Source organism: Camelus ferus, chromosome 20 (genome assembly GCF_009834535.1).
Source record: "Camelus ferus isolate YT-003-E chromosome 20, BCGSAC_Cfer_1.0, whole genome shotgun sequence".
Classification (NCBI taxonomy): Eukaryota; Metazoa; Chordata; class Mammalia; order Artiodactyla; family Camelidae; genus Camelus; species Camelus ferus.
This window is the reverse complement of record NC_045715.1, coordinates 20,705,559-20,729,647: the sequence shown is the minus strand read 5'-3', so window position 1 is coordinate 20,729,647 and position 24,089 is coordinate 20,705,559. Positions and strand designations below refer to the sequence as shown.

At 51.3% G+C, this 24,089-nt stretch overlaps 3 protein-coding genes across 7 annotated transcripts; 2 read left to right on the top strand and 1 right to left on the bottom strand.

Moving 5' to 3' along the window:
* Positions 1-65: 65 nt before the first annotated feature.
* LOC102506280 (lymphocyte antigen 6G6e) lies at positions 66-3,298 on the top strand. 5 transcript variants are annotated; one of them, XR_004313510.1, is made up of 4 exons: positions 66-1,245; positions 1,425-1,528; positions 2,148-2,341; positions 2,468-2,490. XR_004313510.1 is itself a non-coding variant. In XM_014554236.2 (4 exons), the coding sequence occupies exons 2-4, from the start codon at positions 1,477-1,479 to the stop codon at positions 2,689-2,691; spliced, it is 666 nt and encodes a 221-aa protein (XP_014409722.2). In that variant the 5' UTR covers positions 66-1,245; positions 1,425-1,476; the 3' UTR covers positions 2,692-3,298. The 5 variants fall into 5 exon arrangements, 4 of the variants coding, with proteins under 4 accessions (XP_014409722.2, XP_032318583.1, XP_014409724.1 ...); XM_014554236.2 differs by having other exon boundaries at positions 1,952-2,341; positions 2,468-3,298; XM_032462692.1 differs by having other exon boundaries at positions 1,401-1,528; positions 1,952-2,341; positions 2,468-3,298.
* A 905-nt stretch (positions 3,299-4,203) lies between these two features.
* LOC102514693 (lymphocyte antigen 6 family member G6F) lies at positions 4,204-9,788 on the bottom strand. Its single transcript, XM_006178771.3, has 9 exons — positions 9,697-9,788; positions 8,684-8,818; positions 8,155-8,300; positions 7,161-7,254; positions 6,333-6,662; positions 5,985-6,248; positions 4,826-4,981; positions 4,591-4,657; positions 4,204-4,460 (listed from the first exon to the last, which is right to left on the bottom strand). The coding sequence occupies exons 4-9, from the start codon at positions 7,216-7,218 to the stop codon at positions 4,436-4,438; spliced, it is 900 nt and encodes a 299-aa protein (XP_006178833.2). The 5' UTR covers positions 7,219-7,254; positions 8,155-8,300; positions 8,684-8,818; positions 9,697-9,788; the 3' UTR covers positions 4,204-4,435.
* ABHD16A (abhydrolase domain containing 16A, phospholipase) lies at positions 9,020-22,234 on the top strand. Its single transcript, XM_006178769.2, has 20 exons — positions 9,020-9,229; positions 10,225-10,281; positions 11,015-11,081; positions 11,325-11,411; positions 13,743-13,828; positions 15,430-15,503; positions 15,688-15,810; positions 17,083-17,197; positions 17,298-17,399; positions 18,352-18,415; positions 18,816-18,865; positions 19,541-19,664; positions 20,138-20,242; positions 20,454-20,517; positions 20,955-21,011; positions 21,159-21,221; positions 21,341-21,417; positions 21,501-21,599; positions 21,682-21,728; positions 21,903-22,234. The coding sequence occupies exons 1-20, from the start codon at positions 9,098-9,100 to the stop codon at positions 21,984-21,986; spliced, it is 1,677 nt and encodes a 558-aa protein (XP_006178831.2). The 5' UTR covers positions 9,020-9,097; the 3' UTR covers positions 21,987-22,234.
* The last annotated feature ends 1,855 nt before the right edge of the window (positions 22,235-24,089 follow it).

Sequence of the window (24,089 nt, the reverse complement as noted above, 5' to 3'; positions counted from 1 at the left end):
GGCCCCAATGGGGTCAGGGAGGGGCCCCCACAGGAGTCCCCACATTCCTCTGAAGTCCTCAAACTCCTCCACCTCAGAAACAGTTCTAAAACGGTGGCCCCAGAACTCCTGGGGGTCCCTAAGACCCTTTGAGAGGGTCCTTGACAGTCTTCCAATGACTTATCTGTGTGAGGTCAGATTTTCACTATAACCTCAACCAAAATAACACATCCCAGCAGGTTGAATGCAGAAGCAGATGTGAAAACCCAGTCATCTTCTGGTTCTTCTATTAAGCCTGACATTAAATAGATTCTCCCAAGGATAAAGCAACGCCACTCTTCTTACTGTATTGTTGGGTAAGAGGCTATTTTTCACAAAACCATGTTTTGTTAACATGTAATAGGTTTATTGATTTTTTATTTTTATTTTTTATTTTTAAATTTTTGAATAAACCTATCACACTGTTCTATTTCGATTTCTAGTATAACAAATAGCGATGTAACTTACATAAGAAAAGCTCTTTGGGGTCTTCAGTAATTTTTGAGTGTAAAGAGGTTCTGATATGAAAAATGTTTTTGAAAACTGCTGTTTAACAAATACCTGGGTGTCCTCTGTCTCACTCCCTCTCACATTCCCCCAGCCCAGTCTGCCTCTTACTCCTCCTGGTACATTCTGCCCTGATTCCCTAGATGCGGCTCTTCTCCCTAGACTCTCAAGCCCTAGTCTTCCAGACTCTACCACACGCCCCACCACTGCTCCAGATCTTATCGCTGCCTTCCTTCCTAGTCTTTCTGACCCCCCCAACCCTGCCCCAGTGGAAACACATCAGTCCCTCTGGCCCCACCCATAATTAATTCTTTCCTCCAATGTAGTAAAGCAGGAGAGATAATTATGGGATAGCAATGTTAAGGCTTGGGGAGATCAAAGGGATCAGAGGCTGGGTGGGGTCCTCCCTTACGCAGCTGCAGCTGGGCTTTGTGTGTGCAGGTTGCGGGGTTGGGGGGTTGCTAATTCCACACTCAAATACCATGCGCAAACAGATCTGGGCCCAGGCTGTTTAGGAGGGTGACCTTCAGAGACTTAAATGCACAGAAGGGGAAAACACCAAGAAACAAAAACTGGGAGAGAGCAGAGAACAGCTTGAGACAAGGGGAGGGAGGGAGATGAGTAGGAGGGGAAGTGACAGACACTGACAGACACCACTCAGGAGCGGCAGACGCAACTAAGAGTAACAGGCAAACGTTAAGAGCAGAGAAGATCCTCAAGGTAAGAGCAGACTCCAGTAGGAGGCAGGGAGGATGTGAGAGCAGTGGGGCCAGGGCCCCTGCTGTGTCAGGCTGCTGAATCTGTTCCCAGTTCCGCCCCCCACAGATTCACTCCCTAGGTGTGTTTGTTTTCTGGTCCCTCCCTGTCTTGCTCAGATGCTCCAACTCTCCAACTCTCAGATCTCAGGGTACAGATCACATTCTCCCAGACTCCTGAGCCCCGGGTCCAGCCATGGGCACCTCCAGCATCTTCTTCTGCATTCTGTTTCTTGGTGGGGCACTGGGTAAGGGTGAGCTGGGGAATCCTTGGGGGCTAGAGGCAGGGTCGGGTGGTGGCAGGGGCTTGTGGAGGAGCCTGAGGGCTGGGGAGGGGGCTGGGGAGTGTGCTGAGAGATGCCAAGGAGAGAGCTGTAGGGGTTTTGGAAAGAAGAGATATTTGGAACAGTCTCTGGCCAGTCTAATGAGGTGAAACAAAAAAGTTTCTTTTCAAAGACATTTGAGAATAACTGTCTCTTCCTTCTGGCGTCTTTGACATGCCTCTGTCTCCCCTGACCCTTATCTTGCCTCTTGCTTCTTGGCTGGGCCCCTTGGTCAATGTTAATTCCTATTTTCCCATCTGACTTGGCACCATCTGCTTAACTTCTTCACTGCCATCCCTCTCCCATCCCGTCTGGCTTTTTGTATCATTCTCTGTGTTCATCTCTGAGTCTCTTGGCTTCTGTTCATGTTTGTGCATCTCTCTCACTTCCTGTATCCCTCTTGCCTCTGTGTCTTTTTCTTTTCTGGCACTGTCTCCCCTCCCTTCTCTGTGTCTCTTTTTCTACTTCTGTCTGCTTTTCTCTCCATTTCACGCTTCCCTCTCCCATTTTGTGTATCACCTCTCTCTGTGCATCCCATTCCCAGATCTGGGCTCAGCCTCTCACCTGTCCTGTTTGCCTCTCTTCCCTGCCTGGTCTCCATCCATCTCACAGGTCTCACCACATCCTCTGCCCAGGGACGGCTCCGCTGTTACACCTGCAACTTCGCCAAACCCTGCTACCCTATTCCCACCGAGTGTCAGGATGATGAAGTTTGTGGCATCAGCATTGGTACCTCAGGTAGGATTCTGGTCCAGTGGACCTTCTCCAGGTCTTCCCCACTGCCATCCATCCTACCTTTCCTGTGGCCTCCTGGCCCTTGCCTCTTTCCTGCCCAAGCCTTGGCATTCTCCCTTTGTCCCACAGAGCAGAGTGAGGTCATCCAGCGGAAAGGCTGCCTCCCAAGGGCCCAGTGCCCTCTGCAGGGCCATGCCACCTACTGGGAGCGCTCCTACTCTCTGCAGCACCACTGCTGTGAGCAGGACCTGTGCAATGCGGCCACCACCTTGCAGCGGCTCCCCAGCTGCCTCCTCATCACCCTGCTCGTCCTCATGGCCAGCTTCACCTGGGGAGGCCACCTTCTCCACTAGCCTCTCACAGACCTACAGCCGTCAACCTAGGACTCCTCTACCATCACCATGGCCCTGGGAACACCTGCACAGACACTTGTGAGATTTGGCCAAGAACCTGATTTTGTACAGTGACCTCAGATCCCTGGTCTCAAGAGCTTCCCAGAACCCCCACAAGACCTGATTCCTGCAGGCATTGCTCCAGCCCCTCCTGGCCCAGAGTTCCTGCCCAGAGCCCAGCCTCATAAAGAACACCTGTTCTAAATCTTTGGCCTTTTCTAGATGTCCATTGCTGATGTGTTCTCTCACCCCAGCCTTCTGGCAAGGCAAGTGTTTGATGGAGCTGGGGGTCCCAGGCAAGGGGATTGAAGGGGCATCAGATGTGGTGGGGAAGAGAGTTCTGTTAGGAAAGGTTAATTTAGTAGGTCAGGAACTCAGGAAGGAGGGCTTGGGGAGCTAGGAAGAGTATACATAATAAAAGTGCTGTCTTGGGAGTCCGGAAACGCCTGTGTGTGTGTGTGTGCACGAGCACACACGTTCTCTCTCTAAAAGCAAACTATAGCTGCTTGGTGGGTTGGGCTGGGATGCTGGCACCTGAAAAATAACTGTCCCTTCATCTTCCATCTGTCATTGGCATCCTCCTTCTTGCCAATAGCTTAGCTTAAGCCACTGCAGCGTGAAGGCTGAGGTGAGACTTCCAAGAAAGCTTTTCTCCAGCGAAGCCCCAGCTTGACTAGATACACAAAAAGGCCCTTTCTCCAGTGAAGCCCAAGCTTGACTGGATACACAAAAGGGCCCCTGGTGGAGTGGTGAGGGTGTGGCTAGGAGGCCACAGGAGACAAGGAACACCAGTGTCCTCCCCCGCTTCACCAGCCCAGACTTGTCCATGGTTTACTGACAAACCAGATTACACACCCAACCGGAGAATCCACCCACCCACCGCTGAGGACACTCTCGCTGCCTAAGGAGAGAGCATGTGACTTGTGGGGCTGTCAGGATGTCAGGGTGACAAGCTGCTCCCTGCTCCGGATGCCACAATGGAGTGCTGAGGATAAGGAGGGGTGTGGGGGGGGCACCCCATCCTGACCCCTTCCTTCCCCTTCCATCTGAGGAAGTCTGGGGTCCAATTAAAGGTGCTTATTCTCTCTCAACTTCTCTTTGTGAGAAGGAGACGGGGGTGAGGATCTGGCTTAAATTAGAAGCAAGTTGAGTGTTATTTCCATTCTCTCTGTCCCTCCATCCTCCCACTTTGTACTTCTATTTTTCTCTCTTTCTGTCTGTCTCTTTCCCCTTACTCTGCCTTGAGCCTCTTCCCTTCTCTCTTCTTCAATGTCCCCCATTTGTCCTTTGGTTCCCCATAGCTGATTCTTTCCCAGCGCTCCAGCCTCTGGATTCCTCTGTGTCTTTTCTGCCCATCCCCAACCCTCCTCAGCCCTTGCCAGCTACCCCAGGCTCCCTTCATCCCATGGTACTGCAGGCTCAGGCCACCCTGTCACTGGCTACTGCGAGATAGGAAACCACACCTTTTCATAGGTGACATCACAAAATAATTCTTCTTTCTTTCAGCTCCCAGCCCCTTAAAACACACATGCACGCACACATACACACAGACACACAGAAAACATAGTTTGGCTGCTGGAGACCAGCTGGACTGGGAAGTAGCACTCCCAGCCCCTCCCCTCTTGCCAAGGTTTTCAGGGAATCCTTCAGGTGCCAGATGACCAAGGAGACAGCAGGTGACACTTCCCAGCAGCTGTCATTAAGATCACCTGGTCTTGGGGGCAGGTGGGCTGTGGGTTTTGCAAAGGAGAAAGACAGATTAAGGATACTTCCATTCGCCACCTCTTGGGGACCAGCATCTGATCCCCACCCCACCCCAGTCTCCTCTGGGTTTTAAACCTCTGCCCCCTAGCTCCTCACCTGAGATGGGCCAAATGGATATTCTCATAGACCTGGATCTCGGGTTTGAATTGAGGAATTGAGGCATCTGGGGAGAAGGAGCCATAGCGGGTGCGGCAGAGAAGTCAGATAACTCAGAATTGTATTCCTTACCCCCTCCTCCCCTAGGGAAGACCACATAAAGCAAGATGTGAGCTCACCCCCTCTGCCTCGTGCCCACAAACTCTCTTCTTCCCTCTGGGGAGGAGGGACTCACCTCTGCCCTGAGACCCCTGGACCCTCCACCTCCACAGCATGATGCTGAGGACTAGGATAATGATCCCCTGGCCCACTGCAAGCAACAGCATCAGGATCCAGGGCACACCCCAGTCTGTGGAAGGGGCACAGAGGGCAGGGGAGGCGTCCATGGAGGCTGCAGCAAGGACAAGACAAGAGGGATCAGGAGGGATGTAGGGAGGGGGTCTGTCCCTTGTGCCCCACAGAGAAGCTTCCCCCATAGTCTGGTGGGCTCTTCCAAAAGAAGACTTCATATGCTTCCTTGCCCCCAATATCCACAACCCCCCTTCTCCCATTTCCAGGCCTCTCGCCCTGACCCCCTGAGCCAACACTGATAGAGAGTGCCAGTGCCCCCTGCCTACACATGGACAGCTAACTCTAGGGCAGACCATGAGTCACAACTGCAATTTTTAACTCATACCCTTCCTAGTAATCCACCCTTTCAAGAAAAAAGACAGTGCCTTCTGTTTATTCGTTCTTCCATTCATTCACTCCATAAGCATCTGCAGAGTGCCCACCATGTGCCAGACACCGTATTAGGTGCTGAGGATGGAGAGGGAAATAAAACCCAGTCACTGCCCATTAATTGGCCTATGCTTACCAAAATAATGGGCATTGGCTCCTCCCTCCTGCCTTGCGAATGGGTTATTCTACAACCAATAGCATTCTTTCTCTGCATAATGGACTTTTTACTGTAAAACAATCATATATTTTTCCTCCTTCTGCCTCCACTATCAATGGGCCATTATAACATCGGTGCATATATCCTTTCTTCAAAAGACAACTGCCCCAGCAATAATTCTTACTTTCCTCCTCTCTGCTAAGGGATTTTTCACAAAAGTCACAGATTATTCTATTTCTAAATACAGATATAGACCACCAGAATTCTTCTCCCTCTTGGCTGATGGTCTATTCCATGAGAAAGCTCGCTTAACCAACCCCCTTCTCTGCTAAATGGATTGAGTCAATGAGAAAAGAGTCCTCCTCCTCCAGGCAGCAGTCTGCTCCACCAAAAATGACCCCCTCCACACTGCCCCACGTGGCCAATAACAGATTTGCCTCCTCTCTCCCCTCCTCCCCAGCCAGCGGTGTGGGATGTGTTGGAGGCAACATCCTTCCCATAGTGTCCCTCAGTTTACCTGCCAGGTTAAAGCTGATCCCTTTGTTCTGTGGCATGAGGCAGCGGATGATTCTTGGTCTACGTCTCCTGGGCTCAGGAAGCCCCTCCCCAGGACACACCAAGAGCAGGGCAGCCCCATCACCCCAGAAGGACTGTACATGGCCCCTCACAGTACCCTTCCCCTCCAGCCAGGTCACAGAGTCCAGGCGCCTGGCAGGGACCACAGAGCACAGGAGGACAGAGCAGGGGGATCCATCTGCAGCCCTTGCAGAGAACTGGGATCCTGGAGGGAGAGAGGGAGCCCTTCGTTTTTTGTCTGGGCTTCCCTAACTCCCAGTAGCCCCTGGTCTGCTTGCCCCCCACTCACCTCTGAGCACGGAGACATCATACACCCTCCAGTTCTGGTACTTGTTGTGCTGACCCAGCACAGCGCACCAGTACCTCCCAGCGTCTCCCTCCTTGGACCCTTCCAGCCACAGAGAGTAGTTTCCCAGCAGTTTGAGCTGGGGTTCCCTTTGGAGCTTCCCAGAGTAGGGAGTTGGTCTGACCATTTGGACTTGGGCCACTAAGACAGTAGAGGAGACTGTTGCAGGGCTGCGGAACCATGACAAGATTTCATCCCCATGCAGGGTGGGCGGTGAGGGGCACGGCAGCTCCAGCGTCTCCCCCAAGGCGACATAGATGGCCTGGATGTTGTCTGTGGGGAGGGGGTTGTATGAGACCAGAGCCCTCCATCAAATCCACAACCCCACCACTCAACCTCCTACCTTCCTCCCCTTCCTGGGTACCCCCACCACTGGGCCTGGCTGTAAGCACATTTTTCAAGTGACAGCTACAAAAAATTGAGGTGAATAGAAGAGGGTAGGACTCCCCCATCCCCACCAAGTGAGTGAAGGACTCTGAGGGCAAGAGGGGAAAGGCTGGAATAGTTAAGAAATGCCCATCTCCCTTCCCCTCATTTCTCATTTTCTGGATGAGCATTTACTTGTCCGTTCTTGTTTTCTAAAGGAAACTGTACCTGACCTGGACCCTCATGGTCTCTGGGTCTTCCCCAGTACTAGAGACAGGGGGAGGTCAACTGGGGTAAATCTATCTTCGTGAGCCAGATGCCTTCCCCAGGCCCCTAAGGAGAAATAGCAGCAGTCCCTCCCAACCTTGGGAAGAGCTAGAGAATCCCTCACCTCCTGCTCCTTACCTGCAACAGCCTTGGGGAGCCCACACAAGCACAGAAGGGGTAGGAATAAGACAGCCATGGGGAGAGCTTGCCAACTTCTCTTGCCTGGGACCTGCTATCCCCAGGGAGGAAACAGAGCCCAGATAAACGCCCATTCTCCCTAGTCTGGAGTGACAAGGGCCTCTGAAGGGGATGTGAATGCTGGGGAGATAAAGCCTAGCTGCATGTCTACCAGGGAGAAAAAATGATCACCACCTTTCCATGCCGAGAGAGAAAAGACCCAGTTCAGGCCACTCTGAAGATGACCCCATCACCCTTCAGACTCCACATCAGCTGAAGGAGTCAGATCAAAAACTCTCCATGCTAAGACGTCTGCCCAGAAGCAGTCACGGTTGTCCACATCCCATCAGTCTGGAATTACATTCCCTGTTCTGCCTTCCAACCCTAGAGATCTCAGCCATGAGTGAAGATGAGTCTTCATGTTGGTTTCCATGGAACCCCAGCACAAGACTGCACACCCAGTCAGTACTCCATAAATGACAGAATGACATTCCTTGTGGCTGCCTGGCACACCACAGACTTCTTCTGAGCCTCTGATGAGTATATTAAGTTATTAACTCAAGGAGAAGGCTAGCAGGGGCCTGGAAAATTCACTGATTCATCCCTTTGCCCCAGGCAGGACTCTTAGGGCAGATCTTCATATAGCTCTAATAGTTTGTAATGTGTTATTTATTTTCAAAGGCTATTCCTTTAACAGTTGTTTTTGATGAAATATTTCATGTATACCAAAGACTATATCTAATGTACAACTATATAATGGCTAAATAAACTGTGGTATATTCATACACGGAACACTCAACAGCAATGAGAATGAGTAAACCACAAAGATATGCAACAAGGTCACAAACATAATGAGAGTAAAGAAGCCAGAAACAAAAGGCACGTATTGCATTTATATAAAGTGCAGAAATTGGCAAAGCTAATGTACAAGGTTAGAAATTAAGATAGTGATTACCTCTGGTGGGGTGGTAGCAAATGGTAGTAATCTGGAGAGGGTCTTCTAGATGCGGTAATGATATGTTCTTGAACTGGGTGCTGCTGATCACATGGATATACTCAACTGGTGCACTTTTCTGTATATGTGTTTACTGCAGTGAAAAGCTAAAGAGTTTATATATTACGTAGGTGTCAGGTACAAAGAAAAATAAAACAAACCTGTATACCTATTGAGAAACAGAATACTATCATTTCAAAGATGCTCTATGCTGTATAACAACATTCTAAATTCACTCTTTATCTTTCACATACTTGATCATTAAATTTTATGTGTTTTTTAATTTTATACTATGGTGTCATGTTGTGCACAGTCTTCTGTGGCTTTCTTTTTTCCACTCAATATTATGGTTTTGAGATTTGTTCAAGCTTAAGTACGATAATTCATCTTTTTTTTTTTTTTTTTACAGTATTTCACACATCTTAACAATACGAAATCTTCCTATCCATGACCACGGCGTAGCTCTCCACATAGTCAAGGCTTCGTTTACCTCTTTCAAGAACTTTTGTAATTTTCTTGGTAAAATCTTGCATATCTTTTATTAGATGTATTCCTAGACACCTTTTTTGTTGCTCTTGTCAAATGCTCATGATCCTACTCTTCGTCCCCACTGTCACTCGAGAGTCTGCCAATAATAAGGGATAGAAAAAACTGATTTACTTATGTCTGATAATTCTCTACCTCCTCGCATTCCAAACGCCTCCGACTAATTTCTGTCCATTGCTGTACCCGTAGCTCCAAGTGCGCGAAACTCTGTTCGGGAAGCGCTGAAAATGTCTCGACTCGGCACGAGGCGGAGCCGGTACGTGCTGACGTCAAGGGCACGCAACATCTTAGAGGCCGGGGGAGGGCGGGGCCGGCAGGGGGACCTGCTGCTGGAAGAGCAGCGGCCCGGCCCGGGGCCATGGCGAAGCTGCTGAGCTGCGTCCTAGGCCCCCGGCTCTACAAAATCTACCGGGAAAGGGACTCTGAAAGGGCCCCGTCCGGCGTCCCTGGGACTCCAACTTCAGTCACTACCCCCCCTTCCAGCTCCTGGGTGAGTCGAGTTCTCCCCTGGTTAAAAACATAGTATGGCCCAAACCCCTTTGCGGCCTTTGATCCCCAGAAGCGCCCATTATTGGAAATAGGGGGAGCCTGCTTGTCAAGCCAGTTGTCCGCAAAGTCTGCGCTCTTTGTGCTTCCTGGGTTAAAGTCACGCCTGTGGACTGGCCGTCTGCTTTATCGCTGTTTGCCAGTGCTTTCTCATTCTGACTACCACTCCTTTTTCCTCTCGCGGCCTCTCACCCTACCCGTCGTGGTTCCTGCCGGTCCCAATTGACTCTTAAAAGTCCTGGAAGAGACCCTGCGCGGATTCCGGAGCTGGGTGATTTTGCCATCACGCTCTCCATTTCTTCTTACTCAGTGCCTCACTCGGTTCCGCTTATCCTCCCCGGCCTTGAATTTCAAAATGATTTCTTCAACGTATCGTGTATCCGCTCTCCCCTCACCCCACACCCAGCCTACCTTGGAGACCCCAGGATCACTGCGTTCCTGAAAGCTGGGGTGGTGGTAGGCTGTGCCCGTAAATGTTGTCTTCCTTTTTATCGGGAGTCTCAAATTATGTTTACTGTCCTCTGCAAACTGCCCACCTCCAGCCACACCTACTCCTAAATAACAAACGAACAAAAACCCACTCTTATTTCTGGCTCTTCTTTCCCTTTAAAAGTTGTCATGGTGTCTTTTCCTTCTCTAACCCCTCTCCCATATGCAAACAACCCATTTAAAACTGCGTTGTGAAAAAACAAGAGTCGTCCAATGTTGCTTTCACTTTTCCTTCCAAGTCCAGCCCCCCGTGTTTGTTCCTATGGTCTGGAGTGGGAAATCAGGCTTTCAGTTGTGATGGGGAAGGGAGGCTTCCTTGGGAGCCAGAGGTGTCCCAGGAGAGATGGCTTTGGGGGCTAGAACCAAAGGACACACATCAGGGCTTCTGAAAGGGAAGAGGGAGAACTTGTCAATGAGCGGGGTCCTTAATTCCACCATCTGTTTTGGCAGGATACGTACTATCAGCCCCGTGCCCTCGAGAAACATGCTGACAGCATCCTGGCACTGGTATGTCTGCCCCGGGCATCTGAGACTACTACTGCATCTTTTCAGAGCCAGTTGCCCTCCTGAACTTCCTCCTCCCCAGCCTAGGAGAAGGCAGCGCCCCTGGGGGTGGGGAATGCTCTGGGCTTTGCAGCAGACATCTCCAACACACACACATAGACGGCTCTCAAACGCGCATACTTGGTACTCCCCTTTGGCATGTGCACTGCTTTCTCTGGGGCAGCCTGAGCCACGAGGAAACCCTTTACTCTTGGAACCATCCCCAGGTGCTGGGTCCTGCAGTCCCCAGTGACCTGTCCTCCCTGGCAACTAACCTCTTTGGCTGCAGAGACAGCTGTTGTCTCTGGCAAGGTTCCTGTGGTGACGTTTGTGCATCTCTTGGGGACCAGGCCAGGGGCTGTCCTGAGCAGAGCTGATTGAAGAGGCTTGATTGACTTGAGTAGAAAAAGAGACTGGCCTTCAGATGTGATGAAATTATGTCCGGAGATGACTAGATGAAGAAAATAGAAGCTGTACCTAGTTTTCCCAGCCTGTGTTATGCTCTGACACACTGCTTTTCAACAAATTATTGAGCACCTACTGTGTGCATGGTGTCATGCACAGAGTAGGTACTTGATATGATACTATCCTTCAGGTTATCCACTTTGCTCAGAGCCTAGGCCTGGAAATGGCAGACTTGTGTGTGCGTGCATGTGTGTGAGTGTATTGATTGCTTGTCCCTGTCTCTCTGCTGCAGGCTTCAGTCTTCTGGTCCATCTCTTATTACTCCTCTCCCTTCGCCTTCTTCTACTTGTACAGGAAAGGTCAGTGTGGTTTCCAAGGTGGTGGGACAGGAAATGGGCAGGTTGTTGGCAGCTGAGCCCATCTCCTAAAGGGGAAAGGGAACCTGTGAGGATGGCTTGGCTTCCCTCTTCCATCAGGCATCTTCTTCCTCTGAGGGTGTGGCTGTCCCCCAAAGAGGGTGTGGGGTGGAGATTGGGACCAAACTGGGAAAGGAGCTGAGGGTCAAGGGGGAAAGCGTCTCACATAATCCCTCTCCCATCCAGGTTACCTGAGTTTGTCCAAAGTGGTGCCATTTTCTCACTATGCTGGGACATTGCTTCTACTACTGGCAGGAGTGGCCTGCCTCCGAGGTAGGTGGAGAGGGATCTGGTTTGGACATACCATCACTGGGTAAATATTCATTAAGTACCTTCTGCAAATATAATTTGGTGCTGGTCTCTGAGGGGGAGTAATTAATGGTCAAGGCATGATCTTTTCCTTAAAGGGCTTGAGTCGTAAATAGAAACAAATAATTGGCAGAAACATTTGCTGTTACCTAGAAAAGATGCATATACCCTACAACAGTTCCATATATATCCATATATATGTTTGTAATAACCCTAACTGGATTGCATGGCCCCGAATAGCAGAATGGATAAATACATTAGGGGGTATAGTCCTGCAACAGAACGCCATAGAGCAAGGTAGACACACAGACTGTAGAGTTACACTCAGCAACACAGATGGATCTCAGAGGTGTTATGCTGAGTGAAAGATGCTGACCACCAAATAGTTTATGCAGTATGTTTCCATTTATATGAAGTTCAACAGGGATGCAGATCTAAGTGGTGAAACACTAAAGAAAATCACAGGCATGGGTATCTTGAAATTCAGGAGACTGCTTACCTGGAGTGGGGAGGGAACAGGCCAAGGAGGCCTCCTGGCGGGAGATGGCTTTGTTCTCTTGCTCATCCTGGGTGATTGGTACATGAATGTTTGTATCTTTTAAGCTGAATGTATGTTTTATGTACATATGTTATTATCTCACAATTTTAAAAATGGAGAGACAAACCAAATCATTGCCCTCTGGTGGGTGCACATGATGAAAACTGGGGGAGGGGGGTCCTGAGAAGGGAGTGGTGGGGTCAGGAGCTGGATGGCTACAGGTGGGTCCAGCCCAAGGTGAGGACCTTCTGCTTGTTCTGTCTCCTGATCACCATGGGGCTGGGCTCCCTCCTTAGACAGGCCCTCCCTGATCACCCTGCCTAAAAATAGATCCCACTCCTCTTCATTTTTTTAATCTGGGGGAAAAATTCAGTACAGAGAAGTCCAGAGAACAAAATACCAAAAAGAACTAAAATGTTTGTGTTTTGTGCTATTGCTTCAAATACGTTTTGTCAGTAAAATACTAAAGCATTACAGATAGAGTTGACATTCCCACCTAAATCTAACCCCAGTCACACGTTCCTCTTTCCCCAGAAGTAGCCACTGTCATCTGGTGTAGGTTTTCTTCCTGGTCCATATTTTTTACTTTTACACAATATATACCTCATTCCATTAAATCTAAGCAGCTATAAATTGTAAAACACACACTGATTTCAGAGTTTTCAAATATGAAAAAAATAGGCATTTTAAAGTCTGCGACATGGTGAGTATAAACAATATGTAGCATTTGGGGGGGCGCATTTTACCTTTTTAGCACAAATGGCATCATTCTATCCGAATCATCCTGCAGCATGTTTCATTCTCAGTATTGTTTGGGGGCTCTCCCCTTGATAACACATAGCATTCTAGTTCATTCTGGTTTTGTTTTCTTTATAGCACTTACGCTTCTCTGAAATGTTCCTGTTTACTCATTTACTGTCTTTCCCCAGCCCCACCCCACCCCCAACAGAAAGGCCAGCTCTCTGAGGGCCGGACCCGTGTGTCTCGCTCGTTTCCTGCTGTTTCTCCCACATCAGAGCAGTGCCTGGGGCATGACTCCTTCGGGTCAGAGGGAGCAGAGAAGTCAGGGTTTGAGACTCCTTGGCAGTCATGGGAGAGCAGGTGCGATCGCTGAGGGGCCAAGTGAGGAGAGAAAAGAGCCCAGTGTTAGGAATGGCTTTCGATTCCGAGAGGGACGTAGAAGGGAGGCAGGAGAGGAGCAGTCCAGGAACTGAATGAGGCAAAGATGGACCCAGGAAGCAGAAGAGAAAGGAATCCCCAGGGACAGGAGGAGTGCTGGGTGGCACAGTTAAATGAGAATGAGGACAAGGAAGGGGACTCAGATTCAGCGAGGACATAATTATGGGGCAAGAGCAAAAGCTGTGAAGCCAGATGACAGGGAGTTGGACTATACAGAAAAGAGGGAAGGGTGGCATCAGGGATGGGTGGAGTGAAAAGAAGAGAGACCCAATGTTAGCAAGGGCGAAGCGTGCGGGCGTGTGACAGTGTTTTATGACTGGGGAGAATGAACGTCCTGGAGGGTAGAAGGTCGATAGTCTATAAAGAAAAACAGGAGAAGTTAGGGGACGAATGCTTTCGGAGGATTACGGAGAAAGGGAGTTGGCTTAGGTCTCCTATCTCCCCAGCTCCAGGGCCCTCTATTCCTTTTCCTCCCACTTCTTCTTCCAGGGTCTTCTCCAGCTCCAATTCTCTTCCTGAAACCTACTCATCTTGCTTCCCAGTTTTCCTAACATGGTTTCCTATCCTCTCTCCACCAGGCATCGGCCGCTGGACCAACCCCCAGTACCGGCAGTTCATCACCATCTTGGAGGCGACACATAGGGACCAGTCTGCGGAAAACAAGGTGAGAGGTGCCGCTGCCTCCCCGGAGCACTGGTCCGGCTTCTGTTGGGTGCAGGGGTGTGTTTTGCTTGCATGTCACTGGATCCCCTCTCCCCTCCACAAGTGACCTGTCCACCCGAGGAATTTTTCCACCCTCCCACTTCTGATGAAATATTCCACTAGAACAATCCCCCACCCTCCACCTGCAAGAATTGTCTAGATGTGAAACATTCCACAGTGTTTCTTAGAAAGGGGTTTTCTCTTCATCACAGCGGCCCATTCTGTAAATGTCTGTTTATTTTTTGCTGTGTGCATTGAACACTGAGCTGGTTTTGTTGAGGGATAGGACGAGATGGACAGGTATATCCATTCTCACGCCCAGGAGTACTGTCTGGCGCCAGGAGGGACAAAAGCCAGGGCAGACTGTCCTTGGACTTGTTCCAGCCCTGCCACTGCTGGAGTGTGATTATCTTTGAGAAGGGGCCTTGGGGCTTTATAAAGCTCTCTCCTGGAGCAAAGGGGTTTCTGGGATCAAACAGCTATGACCACTGTCATCATATTACTGGTCACCCCACACCACCACTTACGGAGCTGTGTAATGATGCTCTGCCATGCCGCCGGCTGAGGCATTTGGGATACACCATTTCTAGTCCTCACACAACCGCATAAGGTGGCATTATTGCCCTTATTTATATGTCTGAGGAAACAGAGGCAAAAAGAGGTTACATGACCCAAGCAGAGTCACAGAGCAGGGAAGTGACTAAGAGCATTTGGGTCCAGGTCTGAACAGAGCTTGCCTGAAATGGGCTTTTCTTCATTTTGTTTTGTTTTGCCATTTACATTTCTGTACAGTTTTTCTATTGCTCTCTTTTAGTCCAGCTATTTTTGAAAATGTCAAAAAATTCCTGTGACAGAAAGTAAAAAAACTATTCTCAAAATAGAGTGCAGGGGAGCTCTCGGGGTGCGGGAAGGAATACGGCAGAGTGGAAGACACCGCTCTTGCTGCCCTCAAAAAGCACGGGGGCTGACTCAGTGGGGTGAACAGAGGCACAGATGGTCTGGGTGGCATCAACGGCCCGTGGCTGCAGGAGTTGAGGGAAGGGAGGTGGCCATGAGGATGGAACAGTCAGAGAGGCTTCATTCAAGTGGTGGCCTGGTGCAAAGGAGCTACTGTGGGTGTGACTTTCCCCTTCCCTCCCTCCTCACCTTGGGACAGACATGTTGATCCTTCAGGATTGCATCATGTATAGGACCCAGGTGGGAAAGGGAGCCTTACCAGCCAACAAGCCCCCATCCCTTCCTTCCAAAGCACCAGCACCTCCAGCCACCCTTTCTGGGGGTGAGTCAGTCTTAGATTTTAGAAAAGCAAAGAGTGTTGGGTCTCGCTTCTAGACAAGGGCAGACAGGCTGGCCTGTGTGTCTGCTAGGGAACCCTCCCTTGCTTGATTTTTCTGGCCCTGGCAGAGCTTTCCATCTGTGAACCGGAGAGTGTCAACCTCTGCTTGTCTCCCTGCAATGTGTGGGGACCAGTCCCCTGGATGATGCGAGTGTCGAGGGTGGGTAGGTGGGCCTCCACCTACTCCCCTTTTCATGGTCTCCCTCTTCTCTCTCGACCTCCCACAGAGGCAGCTTGCCAACTACAACTTTGACTTCAGAAGCTGGCCAGTCGACTTCCACTGGGAAGAACCCAGCAGCCGGTGAGGCCCCAGTTCTTTCGCTCCATCCCTACTCTGACCTGTCCCCCACCTCCACCCTCTCTGGGTTCCAGTGCCTGCCTTCCAGTGCCGTCTCCTCATTCTTCGACCCCACTGTCCATCAGACCTCAGACGTCCAGCTTGCTGCTCCTGACCCCGTCTTCCCCTGCATCTTTCCATTCTTCAGGAAGGAGTCCCAAGGGGGCCCTTCCTGCCGGGGCGTGGCCCTGCTCCGCCCAGAGCCTCTGCACCGGGGGACGGCAGACACCCTCCTTGACCGGGTCAAGAAGCTGCCCTGTCAGATCACCAGGTGGGGAGCAGAGGGAGCAGAGGCTGGCAGGGGTGGAGGGGCATGGGGCGCAGGCTCTGGGACTGGGTGCTCCATTGTTAGATAACTGTCAGTTATTGAGCCGAATGTTGTATACATCGTATTATTTGTAGCCGAGTAATTTTGATTCACGTTTCTGTGTGAAAAGAAGAGGGTCAGATATCCAGAGTCTCACAGGAGGAGCGTGAAGAGCTGGGACACAAGGCAGTTGTGTCTGACTCAGAAGCTGTTTCAGGGAGGCTGAGAAGGAAGAATGAGGTTGCAGGTGGGGAGGGAACCCATAGCCTTAGCGCAGCAGGGTCTGGTGGCAGCTGCGGCCCTACCCTGGCCCCTCTGCTCCTTGGTCATTCCTCCTCGAAGGAGCTACATTTTCTGTCTCCGTGAACAACTTGCTCACAGGGTTGGTGAGATTAAGTAGGTAACATATTCAGAAGTGCTTCCACCTTGCCTGGGTGCCTGGGAGCACGAGGTGAGGCCCAAGTAAAGTGTAGTTGTGGGCACTGATGACATCTGAAGTAACACCAGTGACCACCCGGATCTTACAGTGGAGCAGCACTGTGGGAATTCTGTCGCTGGGGCCTGGGGGGTGGGTTGTGGGCTACCAAGGAAGGGGTGGACTTAGTGGTCGGTTGTTGACCATGTGCTGATTGACCAGAGGGGCAAGCCAAGTGTGAGGTTTTGAGGGGGCTGTTGGAAGGGGTTGTACAGTGTTGTTCTGGGGACAAATCCTACTTCAGGATTAACTGGAACTGCTTAACTGTCTTTTTCAGGAACAGCACCTGCCACATCTTTTGTGTCTAGATTAGTACATTTGTTCAAGAAATATTTATTAAGCCCCTACTCTGTGCCAGGCTTTTAGCACTTACCACATGGCAGACATTGGGAATGTCGCAGTGATCAGTATTGCCTATTTTGGGACTTCTAATAAATTGTATTTATATATTATCAGAATCATAATTGTTAATTACCTTGCTTTTACTTATCGTATATAGAAAGTGTTATCTCATAAAACTTTCAGTATTATATGTGCATATGCATGTACCAGGCCATGATATAAAGTATCTTTGAAAAGTTGCCGTGAAAAAGTTTGAAAAGTTGGTACATATATTATTGTTTCATTAAGTCCTGAAAGGGGAAAAATGAACCTGTGAAGGTCAAGGGTGAGGCAGGCCCCAGAGTCTGTGAGTGCTAGGGCTGGGATGGTGCCAGGGCCCCACTGGGGTTGGGGGTTCATTAGACCCATGTTCCCCACAGCTACCTGGTGGCACACACGCTGGGGCGCCGGATGCTGTATCCTGGCTCAGTGTATCTGCTCCAGAAGGCCCTCATGCCTGTGCTGCTGCAGGGCCAGGCCCGGCTGGTAGAAGAGGTAAGGCTCCCCTTCCCTTTCCCCTCCACAGCCTTTCTTCCCTGACCTGGGATGTGGCCTCCTGCCCGTCCAACCTGGCTGTTGCATCTCGCACACTCAGTGTAACGGGCGCCGGGCAAAGTTACTGGCCTGTGACGGCAACGAGATTGACACCATGTTTGTGGACCGACGGGGGACAGCTGAGCCCCAGGGACAGAAGCTGGTGAGAGGGAGCAGGGAGTGCAAAGGCAGAATGTGGGGAGGGCAGTGGGGGTTCTGGGGATCTCAGTTCTACAGCCCCTAAGGAAGCACAGTGGGGATAACCCCATCTCCCAGCTACACCCTAAAGACCTCTTGGTGCAGGAAATCCCTGTGATAGGGAAATAGATGAAGAAGTAGGAGCTGACACGCAAGGATCAAAAAAGTCATCATCGTAACAGTTGCTGCTGAGACAGCACGTACACATGCAGGGCATATGTTTGATCTCACAGCAGCCCTGTAAGGTAGGTACCGTTTATATTAGCCCATTTTACAGATGAAACTGAGGCACAGAATAACTTCCCCAGATCACACAGTTAGTGAGTGGGAGAGCTGGGATTTGAACCCAGGCAGCCTTGCTCCGAAGTCTCCTGCATCCATGCCACAGCCCTGGAACGAGCACTGAGCCAGCAGTACAGGGAGCTGGGCTTTAGTCCTGGCTCTGCCCAGCTGCTGTGAGGGTCTACGTAAGTCCCACCATATCTGGGCTCTGGCTTCGGGCACCAGTAGAGTATATCTAGCCACAAGTCTGGAGCCCAGGAGGGAAAGGGAAAGCACTTGGCATACCACATGAAAGAACAGTCACAGAAAAAATGGGCCCAGAAACCAGAAAGGGAAAAAACATCCATAATCCCATCCTGAGAGCTATCCAGGTGGTGGTCTTCCAAGGAAAAACGACACTGTGCTGGAGGGGTTGAGCATCTCAACTCAGATCATTCTTCTTTCTCTGAGGGCTCAGCTTGCTAAGCACTTTTCTTCTCACTTCATGGACCCTGTGAAATGAGATGTTTCCATTCCCCTTGGAGAGAACAAGAAACGTGAGCTTTCCTCTTCCCTAGGAAGCTCCCACAGGCTGCCCTCCCTGCCACTAGGGGGATGTTTGGTTCCAACTTGGCTCCTTCCTGCTCCCCCTGTAGGTGATCTGCTGTGAGGGGAACGCGGGCTTCTATGAGGTGGGCTGCGTCTCCACACCTCTGGAAGGTAGGCCCATGCCTCAGGCCTCTTATCTCTGCCCCTTGGAATGGAATGTCCCCAGCTTCCCAGGGCCTAACCACTTTCTCTGGGAGAGGTTTTAGACCCTTGCCTTTGGGGCAAAGTGCATTCCCGATTTGCTTTGCTAAACTTACATCCCTCCCCTTGGGCTGTGTCCCTAACCTCATTATGCTCCTTGTTCTGTTCCGCCCCCAACAATCACGTATCTCTCCCTTCTGCTGCCTCAGAACCTTTGGTGTCATGTCTCCATTCTGGGAACGCTTGGAGTTATTTGCCTGAGTTGGGGGCTGTTTAGGGCTCCATTGTCCTGTGGCTCCTTCTTCCAGAGCTGGGGCAGGGGGTGGACGTGGGCAGTAAAGTTCCAGCCCTTCCATACCCTGTGTTACAGCTGGATATTCAGTCCTGGGCTGGAATCATCCAGGCTTTGCTGGAAGCACGGTGAGACCTTCTCTAGAATCCCTTCCTCTTCCTGAATGATGGTCTGTCTCCCTCTGGTCAGCTCCTGGAGTCAGGGAAAGTCATGTATATTTCTATGGGGTCTCCCACTCACTGTGACCTGGGTGCCAAGAGCAAGGGGCTGCAAGCCCCCTTCTCTCACACTGAGGGATTGGCAGGAGCAGGGGAGGGAGGACCTTGCTGTAAATGACTGGTTTCTAGAGAGAAGAGCCCCTTCCACCACCCTATTCTTTTCTTTTTTTTAGGGTATTTTCCCCCTCTTTTTACTGATTTTTTTTTTTATCATTACATTTATTTTTATTTGGAGGGGGAGGTAATTATGTTTATTTATTTATTTTTAAGGGAGGTATGAGGGATTGAACCCAGGACCTCATGCGTGCTAAGCACACACTATACCACTGAGCTGTACTCTCCCCCACTCTTTTCTTCTTTTTAAATGCCACTGACAGAAATTTATTCTTCCATGAAATAAGACTACAGATTTATTCTTCCATGAAATAAGACTGTAGCACTCTGAAATGTCTGTTCAGAGCTGCAGTTCCATCTTCTCTGTTGCAGGGTAGCTGCAGGAAGGGTCCATGCTGGAAGGGTGGGGGTGGCAGGCAAACCAGCCTTTGGTGCTGACCCACTCAGCACCCTTTGCCCTTCTTCCTGCAGGGGGTGCCGTTCCCACAGAATGAGGCCAATGCCGTGGATGTGGTGGTCCAGTTTGCCATCCACCGCCTGGGCTTCCATCCCCAGGACATCATCCTCTATGCCTGGTCCATTGGCGGCTTCACCGGTAACGGCCTCTCTCCTACCCCCACAGCGCAGGCACATTCATGCCATCTCCATGCTACCCCACAACCCAGGAGAGGTGGGGAAACGCACTGGTGGCCCAGGAGTGGGGTGGAGGCTTAAAGAAAGGAATGGAACTGGGATCTCTGAGTGGGTCTGGAGGAAGGTATCCTATTCATATACACTTCATATTTCCTTCCACCCTTGTGCCCAGTTATTAAAAGAAGTAGACCTGGGTCCTGGGATGGGGAGGTCAGGGAAGTGAATGTTTCCTGTGTGTATTGTCTTCAGTGCACTTTGTTCTCTCTCCATCCTCTCCAGGCAGAGCCCTGGCTGACTGAAGTGAGGGGTTAAGGAGAGACCTGGGACTAACTTAGTAGGGAGGATGGGGTCCGCCTACAGGATCAGTGGGATGAGGGTGGGGGTGGTGGGCAGAAGCCCCTTGATCATCACCCTTCTTCCCTGTCCTGGTACCAGCTACGTGGGCAGCCATGTCTTATCCAGACATTAGTGCCGTGATCCTGGATGCCTCCTTTGATGACCTGGTGCCCTTGGCCTTGAAGGTCATGCCAGACAGCTGGAGTGAGTGCAGGGAAGGGGTGGGCTGGAACTGGGAGCTGTTCTAATTGGAGATGGTTCCCCTTTCTGTGGGTGGGGAGTAGGTCACCCTGTTGAGAAGCAGGAGGACTCCCCTGTCTGGGGACCTCAGTTTTCTATCTCCATGAACAGTAGGGACCTTTGTGTTGGGCAGGGGCTTTGTCTCTGCTGTCGCTTCACTTTTATCTCACTCTAGGGGGCCTGGTGACCAGGACCGTGAGGCAGCATCTCAATCTAAACAACGCGGAGCAGCTGTGCAGGTGAGGGCAGGCCAGTGTCCGGCATATAACACCTTTCCCCCGCCTCACCCCACCATAGACATGGTGCTGCGTATTCAAATGCTGAAATTAGTAGTAAAGTGCAAGCTGGCAAAAGGCCACTGACCCACATCCCCTGAGTGACCCTGCCATCACCCCAGCAGACCCAACCCCTCCCAGCTTCCCTGGGATCCTGGACCCTCCCATGATCTGGTAACCAAACAGTTCATACCTGGCATAGCAGGGATCTCCCAGCAAGGCCTGCCTTTGAGCAATGCCCACTCTTAAGTGTTCAGACTCTCAGCCCTGGGTGAAGGGCTTGCCTGGGTGAAGGGGCCCTACTGTAGCAGGGGGTAAGAATGCAGCCAGTGTAGGGGTGGGGTGGCAGTGTCACCTGTCTCCCTCTGAACTCTCCCTCCCTACTACACTGTCCTCTGAAGGTACCAGGGCCCTGTGCTGCTGATCCGCAGAACCAAGGATGAGATCATCACCACCACGTGAGTGCCTGGGAACCTCTGCCCTCCTGGATCCCAGAGACAGCTAGGAAGTTGTCCCTCCTCCCTCTGCCCTCCAGAAACCCAGGTGTCCAGACCCTCCCTCCCCAGCCTCCAGCCCCTCCAGTGTACATTCTTCTCACCCTCCAGGGTTCCTGAGGATATCATGTCTAACCGAGGCAATGACCTCCTGCTGAAGCTCCTGCAGCATCGGTGAGAGCCAGGGTGTATGTGTGTGCCGTCACCAGCGCAAGGAGGGCGGGGAGAAGGGTCAGGGATAAGGAGTGCAGAGAACTGGGTCCCGACCTCCTGCCTTGGCGCTCCCTCTGTAGGTATCCCCGTGTGATGGCAGAGGAGGGTCTTCAAGTGGTGAGGCAGTGGCTGGAGGCCTCCTCACAGCTGGAGGAAGGTGAGAGGGGACCCACTGAGGCCTTTGTTGGGGGCCTAGCAGGGCCAGGTTGCTGATGGGCACTCCTCTCTCTCCATAACCAGCCTCGATTTACAGCCGATGGGAGGTGGAGGAGGACTGGTGCCTGTCCGTTCTCCGCTCCTACCAGGCCGAACACGGGCCTGAATTCCCCTGGAGTGTAGGTAAGGAGTCCCGGGGCAGGAGAGGGGGCTGGGGATGAACACCCAGGTGCATGGCCCAAGTTTGAGCGTGTCCTCTCTGCAGGGGAGGACATGAGTGTGGATGGACGGCGGCAGCTGGCTTTGTTTCTGGTGAGCTCCAGGGTGGGAAGCAGGAAGGGGGTGCCTGAATGGCCAGGGGGCACATGTGGGGCTTGGGAACAGGGTACCCCATAAGCATTGGAAGCGACATCTTTTGTAGAGTGGGCAGTGGGTTTGGAGGGTGTCCGTGCTCTGCACCCCACCTGTCCCACCCTCTCCCCTCAGGCTCAGAAGCATCTGCACAACTTCGAGGCCACACACTGCACCCCACTCCCAGCCCAGAATTTCCAGATGCCCTGGCACCTCTAGGGACCACAGTGGGAGTCATTCTGGAAGAATGGATGGGAGGAGACACAAGGAAGGACCCCATTATTTGTGATTCTTTGTGTTTATTTTGCTGTTTATAGTTTGTGGCAGGCGGGGGGCCATCCCCCTTTTCACTGTTCCTCCTGCACGGTTCCCCTCTTCCGTCCTGCAGTACCTAAGTCTCCTGGACACACGCCCTGCATTAAATGAATGGATTATTCCTAATAATTAATAAAAAGGTATTTTTTCTACTGGCTGGCTAATAATGTGACTTCCCAGGTATCCAGGAAGCCAAGGCTGGGAGTGGGGAGCTTTGGGAAACCCCAACTCCAGACAGCCAGTTTAACCCGCCCTGTCTCTGCTGTCACCCCAGGCCTTCAGACCCCAACCTGAGCTGCCGTCATGCAGTGGGTCCCCAAGGCCTTCCTCTCCTTGGCGTGCCTAGTACTATCACGACTCTGCCTCCTCCCTGGCCCCTGCCTAGTCCTTCCTGCGTACCACCACCCCAGGAGCCCGTGGTTGCCTCCTCTTGCTTACAACTCATGAGCTTTGTTGTTTACAAAGTATTTTCTAGTAGCTGATTTCACCTACTCAGCTCTTCTATTGATCGCCAGGTCCAGCCTACATGGTTTCCCCATCAGTACCTCCTGTTTTCCTTGCTCAGCTCTTGCTTTTCCCACAGAGAGTGAGGAGTGGCCTGCACCCCGTGTCTTATGCAGCAAACCCAGCACACTCTCCTCTCCATGTCATCAAATTTCTCTCCTCATATCCTCTTTGCAATTCAACAAACATGGGGTCTGCCAGGGACTGAGGACCGAATGACAAAGACTTAAGTCCTCCGAGAGCCATACTTTACCTTTTTGGACAGCTGTTAGAATATTCTTAGTTTGAACCTGAGGAAATTGGTTCCCTGTAACTTCTGTCCTATTTCCCATCCTTGGACCTCACAGAACAGAATGAGTCCCTCTCCCACCCATCCGTTTGTTGCCTGGCCACTTTCTTCCCTTGGAAACCTCTTTTCCCTGATGAAATGCCCCTAGGCTTACCACCCTGGGTCCACTGTTTTGAACAAGATACTTAACATGGGCAACAATATTCTGATGTCCTAACTAGATAAAGTCTCTGGCTAATTTCAGTGTGTCCCCCAACCTCAGTGTACAAAGCTCCCCTGCTATCCCTGGGGCAGAGGCTCTCTGCCCCCACCAGCTCAGCAGCTCCTTAAGGGGAGACATAGTTTGTCTCCACCAGAAGGAATGATCTGAGACTTGTCAGGTAACATGATGCTTACTACTTGGAGTTAGAAGAGAGGAGGTGGCCACAGCTCCAGAATGCTCCACCTTTAGCAAATACTGGAGAGCAGATACTGGTACCCATCTCCTCTGTCCTGTCCTAGGGAGCAAACAGGATGGGAAGTGTGGAATATGGAGCTGTGGGACCAGTGGCATGGTGCTGAACCTCACCTTCCCAGATCCACCAGGACAGTCGTCTCCTGGAAACCAAGTCTTTGTTCAGCTAAGAGAACCTCCTTAAATGCAGTCAGGAGGTACCCAGCCCCACCTCTCACACCCTAGAGACAAAGGAGTCCGTCTTCCTGGCCATGGCCGCCAGAGACTCTGTTGATCTGTCTCTACCACCACTGCCCTCCTCACTCCTTCCTGTACTAACTATAGAGAACAGTGGATGCCCTGATGGGCCCTTGGATACCTGAAGTGAGTAGGGAGAGGTGAGGTTCAACATTTGAATTCTGGACCACCCCACCCAAGGGGCCTCAGATTACTCCCCACCTGATAAGGCTCACAGCAGCTGTGTTTTCAGAACCACCCTCTACCCCAGGATGGAACCAGCTCCCTGTCCACTCTTCACCCTATTTAGCAGGGTTCTCGCAGTCTCAGGGGAAGACCAGCTGAGATGTAGACCCTAAATCTGCTGGGGCTCTGGATCTTGCCGTACTGGGCACCGGGTGAGGCCTGGTTGCCCAGGCATCCTAGAGTTGCTGGGAAAACTGGGAGAGGGAATGGAGACTGGGAAAAAGGAGATCTAACAACTGGATTGGAATCCGGGGAAGAAGAGATGGGGCTGGGCCACCTCATTGGCCAGGCCCCGCCC